Source organism: Triticum aestivum, chromosome 1B, assembly GCF_018294505.1.
Source record: "Triticum aestivum cultivar Chinese Spring chromosome 1B, IWGSC CS RefSeq v2.1, whole genome shotgun sequence".
In the NCBI taxonomy this organism is placed as follows: domain Eukaryota; kingdom Viridiplantae; phylum Streptophyta; class Magnoliopsida; order Poales; family Poaceae; genus Triticum; species Triticum aestivum.
In genome coordinates this window covers 566,875,896-566,882,659 of record NC_057795.1, presented here as the reverse complement: position 1 = coordinate 566,882,659, position 6,764 = coordinate 566,875,896, and the positions used below count along the sequence as shown (strand labels likewise).

Below are 6,764 nucleotides of genomic sequence, written 5' to 3'. Positions count from 1 at the left end.
GCCCTAGGCTCCAACTTTCCATTATCAACATGAGCATAAGCAGTGCAACCAAAAACTCTCAATTGTGAATAATCAGCAGGTGAAGCAGACCATACCTCAATTGGAGTTTTCTTATTAAGAGCAATAGATGGTGAACGGTTAATAAGATAACAAGCAGTGGAAGCGGCCTCAGCCCAAAAACGCCTATGCAAACCTGCATTGGACAACATGTAACGAGCTCTGGAAATAATGGTCCTATTCATACGCTCAGCAACACCGTTTTGTTGAGGAGTATAAGGAACGGTGTAATGTCTGACAATGCCTTCAGACTTGCAATAATTCTTAAATTGCTTAGAACAGAATTCCATACCATTATCAGTGCGAAGTATTATTACCTTCCTTTCAGTTTGTCTTTCAACCATAATCTTCCACTCCTTAAAAGCTGAGAATGCTTCATATTTATGCTTCAATAAATAAGGCCAAAGTTTTCTCGAATAATCATCAATAATAGTTAGCATGTAACTATCACCACCTAGTGACTTCTTGCGAGATGGTCCCCATAAATCAGAATGCACATAATCAAGAATACCTTCAGTTGTATGAGTCGAAGTGTTGAACTTCACCCTCTTGTGCTTGCCAAAGATACAATGCTCACAAAATTTCAATTCACCACGTTCATATCCATCAAGAAGACCTCTCTTATTTAACTCTGCTAAACCAAGTTCACTCATATGTCTAAGACGCATATGCCAAAGGTTAGCAGCATCAGAATCAGAATTCTTTAAAACAACTGGAGTAGCGTTACCTGAAACAATAGAACCTCGAAGGTAATAAAGACCATTGGTCAAACTTAAATCACCTTTCATCACAACAAGGGAACCTTTGGTGACCTTCAAAACACTATCTCCACCTGAATATTTGTACCCCTTTGCATCAAGGGCACTCATAGAAATAAGATTTCTCTTCATCTTCGGAATATACCGAACATCTGTCAAAGTTCTGATTATGCCATCGAACATCTTGATTCGAATAGAACCTATGTCTTCAATCTTGCATGGTGAATTATCAAAACCCAAAACGGAACCAACAGAAGTAGTGGAATCAAAAGTAGTAAACCAATCTCTATGTAGACACATATGAAAAGTGCATGCAGTATCAAGTACCCACTCATCATTGGTCTCAGCACATCCAGCAATAACGACAAGAGCATCATCAGAACTATCATCACGAGCAACGTTAGCAGAATTTTCACCTTATTTGTTACCTTTCCTCTTTTCCTTATTCTGCAACTTGAAACACTCAGAGATGTCATGCCCGTCTCTCTTGCAATACCTGCAATACTTCTTGTCTCTGGATTGCGGTCGGTCCCTGTAGCCGTTTTTACTTTTGCCTCTATTTCCATTATTGGAGTTCTTCTCCTTTGTCCTGCCACGAACAGATAATCCCTCGGCTTGGGATGAACTTGAACCATCATGAGGCACCATTAATTTCATCTTCTCCTTCGACTTCAAAGCTTCATAAACTTCATTAAGTGTGAGAGTATCACGACTGTATAATATGGTGTCTCTAAAATTGGTATAAAAACTTGGCAGTGAACAAAGTAACATTAAAGCAGTATCTTCCTCTTCATACTTAACCTCCATTGCAGCTAGATCAGACATGATCTCTTTAAATTCTGAAATATGATTCAAAACATTACCTCCCTCGGGTAACCTGTGCAGGAATAATTTTTGCTTCAGATGCATCTTGCTGGTGAGATCTTTAGTCATACAAATCCCTTCCAGCTTTAACCATAGAGCGGCGGCAGTTTCCTCGCTCAAAACTTCCTGCAAAATATTATTATGCAAATGGAGTTGAATTTGTGACAAAGCCTTACAATCAATTCTTTTCTCCTCATCAGTCCAGTCCTGAATTCTGTTCTTCCCAAAACTATCCAGTGCTTCATCATAGTCGGACAGTGCCAACAACGCCCGCATCTTGACTTGCCATAGGATAAACCTTGTGTCACGATCCAGCAGTGGAAGATCGTACTTCATGAATGCCATGAATCGATAAATCTGTATTCACAAAGTAGTACAAGCCGATAGAAAAATTCTTGACAGAATTAATATGCGGACAAAGAACCAGAGAAAAAATAGCACCTGATAGTCGCTAGTGGCCGTAGCAATCGATGATGGAAAACAAAAGCCGTACTAATACTATGCACTAGCACCTTCACGTGGCGAAGTAGCAGCAGCAGAAACAAATTTGCCTTGTACGCGAACTTGATACGTGGCTGATCAGCGCCTAACCAAAAGGTGTGGACGGCTTGCGATTTGACGGATGACAAATCGCCTCGGGACTTGATTCCCTCGTGAGCGGCAGCTGATGTGGATGCTGCGTACGGAGCGGCAGTGGCAACACAGCAGAACAGCGAGGAAGACTGCAGCTTTGAGGGATCTCCGCATAATTGGAAATCGAGTCGGTCTCGGCGGATTAAAAAACGATCGGATGAATCACGGAACGGCGGCGGCCGAACAGACCGTAACCCTAATCTCTTGTCACGAACTCGTATCTAAACCTCAGCTCTGTATACCACTTGTTAGATAATAACGAGAAATAAACGAGACAAAGAGAAACACGGATTTTTACGTGAAAACCATTGCGGGAGAAAACCACGGACGCACGAAGACGCAATTACTATGAGGAGGAGGAGTATTACAAGCACGAGACGACAGGCCGTCTGAAGTGCGACTACATGGGTTATATAAGAGGGCAATACATGAGAGTCCTTAAAGGACAAGTAAACGAGTTGTACTCGTACGCGTCGACGTCAACGCAAAGGCCCACACCGTATGTACTACGTCTAGTCCAATACGGTACTAGAATTTAGATCATAATTTAACAGTATCAAGGTGCCAGATCCGGTAGAGCTGATCATCACTGAGGGCGCAGTATATGGCGTTCATGGCCTGGGCGTTGTAGTGGATGTTCCTCAGCTCGGGGGCCGTCGGGTTCGCTTCATCCACACAAGAGGAGAGACCGGTTTCCACAATGCTCCGCACACGAGAGTGAAAGTTCCCCAAGTGGAGCTTCATTCTGAACCGCCATGATTCGTAGTCTGTGCCATTGAAGCGAGGTGCTCCCACCGAGGCGGACCCTCCCTGCATCAAGAGCGTTTCCAGCCTCGCGTACTCATACTCGTCGCGCCCCCCTGCACCGCACATGACACACACGAAATCAGCAGCCGTGAGGTGAGTCCATGGCTCTCGACCACCCGGCCGCCGGTACAATGGCTGAGAGAAATCGACCGAATACTAGCAGTAGAACTGAATCGAATCGAACGGAACCGAGCGGAGCAGAAGAAAATCTGTGAAGTGCAGGGAGAGGGGAGGGGGACGAACCGATGGCGAGGAAGGCCGGCTGCTGCTGCATCGCGGCGCGTGGTCGCCGGATCTTGGCTTCCGGCCTCGCTTCGGTGCGCCACGCGGCGGAGTGAGGGGGAGGAGAGCGCCGGCGGAGCAGAGCAAGGGCGGCGGCGCTTCGAAATCGACTCTGTTTTCGCGTCAGTGGCACTCGGGTTGGTCGGCAGGGTGATTTGAATTCGTAACGTTGGTCGGGGTGAGGACAGAAAAAAGGGAGAAAGAAATAGGCCGTCGCTCAGCCCAAGGAATGTGCCGTTGCTAAAGAATTGGACCCTTGAAATGATTCTAAAATTCCTCAAAAAAAAAGCTTCTGAAAAGACAAATCCTCAGAATTGCTAAATAAAACAAAACCCTGAAAAACTGTCAAAAAATTTCACGATGCCGCCGCTGCAACATAAAACCGTGAAAGTAGATATGTGTTTAAAAAATAAAAATAAAACCCAAAAGAAAATTGGTAAAACATTTTTTATATACATTTTTTATATCTAAACCAATTTTTTATACATGTTTAACATTCTTTAAATACATGACTAACATTTTCTTAAATACTCCCTCCAATCCATATTAATTGTGACTGCTTTAGTATAAAGTTGTACTATTAAAGCAACGAGAAGTAATATGGATCGTAGGGAGCACGTGCTTTTGAATATTTTTTAATATGTGTTAAACATTTTCCAAAAACACGTTGAAACATTTTTTAAATGATACCATTTTGTAAGCTGCTATGCGAATATATATATTTTTGCATTGTATGGACATTTTAAAAAAACATCACGAACATAGTTTTGAAACTCGTGAAGATTTTATTTAAATGTCATGTGCAATTTTTGGAATGGTATGAAATATATTTTTTTACATTGTATAAACATTTTTTGAAACAAGTGCACATCTTTTAAATGTCACAAATAATTTTAGTGCTATCAACATTTTTGAAAATTACGCTGACAAACTTTTTACACTGCGTTACATATCATGCTCGGAAGCCATGATCCCTTGCACCACACGAGCCAGCATGGCACTAGCCCAAGATGTCTCTGTGATCATGACCGTCTTTAGAAAACGACCCCACGAAAAATCCATAATCAAGGAGGGAGGCAAGCAGAAACATCCAACATCAAAGCAGTAGCAAAAACATCAAAAACATGTCCACGATGTATTGATATTACAAGCAGAATTACACCCCAAAAAAATGAGAGACTACGGACTTACGGAGAGACAAGAAAGCATCGGAATGGTCAGCCTGGCAATTAAAAACACGTCGGCGTATGGAATCATATCCCAGGGAACTAAATAGAAACATTCATACAACAGCTACCTTCTGCAGAAATACATTATTCTCTCTTCAATTCTTCAGCAATGAAAGACTAACAGAGTGGAAAGATCAATTATTCAAAGTGCAAAGCAGTGGAAAGAGAGACTAACAAAGTCTTTCACTTTCTCGATGATGTCGCCTGGATATCTCCATGCATCTTATACTGGGCAATAATTTCAGGTTTGGAACTACAAGCGCAAATGATAGAAAGAAGACATCACACCTAGCCCATGGGATGATAAGCTGCATGACAAGATTCAGAGAACAATTCAAAACAAGTCTGGGTCTACCTGATGAAGGTAACTTAAAGGCATCCTTTTCCGCTGATGAACAGAGTGGAGCCACCCCAGCTACATTTCATAGAATGAAACCATAGAGTCATACAGCGCTAACAGGTGCAAATCATTCGCAAACCGGCGTTACGTAGCATCGGAAACAAGGCCTAAAATGTGAGCCAAAAGAAAGCAGGTTTGCAGCATGCGCGTGCTTAAGATTTCCTCAACATGGGTGCCATCACTCCTCCACCAGACGCCCACTGAGGCAGTAGTGTTGCTGTGCCGGCTGGGCGGCAGGTTTCCTTGGTAGCTTTGAAGCAGAGTTCCCAGCTAGTACTTCATTAACCGGCCTCCCAAGCGGTCCAAGTCCACCGCCTCCGCATCTTTGAACGGCGCTTTCCACTCCCGTGCTCACGTGAGGATGTGCCTCCGCACCTGTTTCATGTTCAACCAAGTAAGATTTCTGATGGATGTTTCATGTTCAATCTCTTTTCGCTAAGCCAGCAGCTAGTAAGATTTCTACCAAGCATATCGAGCACCTCTTTCATTCTTCTGCCAACATATCCTCATGACATCAGTTTCCAATGCGAAAATAAAGAAGTTTCCATGGTGATTTTCCAGATCAAACATAACAGTGAACAGTAAGATATTTTTCTCGAATCCACACCCCAATGAATGTGCGACTTTAAATATCTGCAAATGGTGAGCATGTAAAATTGACCAGATCTATGATACAGAATACGGCTTATTTACTTGGAGCAATCCTCTAATCTTATCGTATATAAGGAAACAACTTCAGCGCATTTCAAGATACAAAAGATAATTCCAAGCTCCATCATGTAATATAGAAATATTTTAAGAGCTGTTTTACGGTGATTGGGTTAGTACTCGGAGTACTTAGCAGTACTTACATGTCTGATCACGTCTGATTTTTATTAGCATTCAGATCTTGCGGGGAATTTTAATTGATTAAATTTAATATGTTAATTGCGATAAGGGCATAATGGTCCAGGGGGGAATATCTTTTCTTGAACCGATCACCTGAGGACCAGATCCATGTCTACTCGATCCAGTTCAGAATCCTCTTCCGATCTATTCGTCGCCGCTCGCCGCTCCTGACCTTCTCCGTCCTCGACCTGCCCGGCGAGAGGAATAAATTCATCGTCCTCGTCCTCCACCCAATCAACCCCAGCCCCCCACGCCGTCACCGAAGAAGAAGAAGGCCGGATCTGCGCCGGCTGAATCAGCGGCGACTGCGGCGGGCGATCCCATCTCTTCGCGCGTACCATCCTTAAGGTATGAATTCGGCTTGGCGTTCTGCTCCACCGTGCATGCAGTACAACCTCAACCCCACAAGATCCGGGTACTGACTAGAACAACGAATGGAAAGCTTCACCGTGGCATAGTTTCTATTGAGCTAATCGCATCATGTTTGTTTAAGTAAGATGTTGACGTTTGAGATGAGATATACTAAAGGAAGATGAGATACTGGTTCCATAGTTCACTTAATTTAGTTTATTAAAGTCATCATCACTTTAGGTTTGCATAGCGCATGAAATATAGTTTAAAGGAAGATGAGATACTACTTGTTGGACGTTGATGATTGGTTTCCCTCACATGTCAAACCAGCAAAGTCTTTTCCATGCACTTGTCTTTGCCTATGAGCTATTTTACACCTGCAACATTGATAAACAGAAAGATGTTGATGATTGGTTTCCCTCACATGTCATATGCAGGAAGACATGGGTATGCAAGTGATGAGAGTATGTTCGAGTATGTAAATGTTGTCAGCAA

General features: G+C 42.9%; 1 protein-coding gene across 1 annotated transcript; it reads right to left on the bottom strand.

Moving 5' to 3' along the window:
- Nucleotides 1-1,844: 1,844 nt before the first annotated feature.
- LOC123095590 (uncharacterized) lies at nucleotides 1,845-3,570 on the bottom strand. Its single transcript, XM_044517109.1, has 2 exons — nucleotides 3,363-3,570; nucleotides 1,845-3,172 (listed from the first exon to the last, which is right to left on the bottom strand). Exons 1-2 carry the CDS (start codon nucleotides 3,391-3,393, stop codon nucleotides 2,853-2,855), a joined length of 351 nt encoding a protein of 116 aa, XP_044373044.1. The 5' UTR covers nucleotides 3,394-3,570; the 3' UTR covers nucleotides 1,845-2,852.
- Nucleotides 3,571-6,764: the final 3,194 nt, after the last annotated feature.

Excerpts from the sequence above, each read along its gene's own strand:
- LOC123095590 (XM_044517109.1), bottom strand. The coding sequence starts at position 3,393 with ATGCAGCAGCAGCCGGCCTTCCTCGCCATCG. Across the intron at positions 3,173-3,362 it reads GCCGGCCTTCCTCGCCATCG|GGGGGCGCGACGAGTATGAG; the intron begins GTTCGTCCCCCT and ends TGTGCGGTGCAG.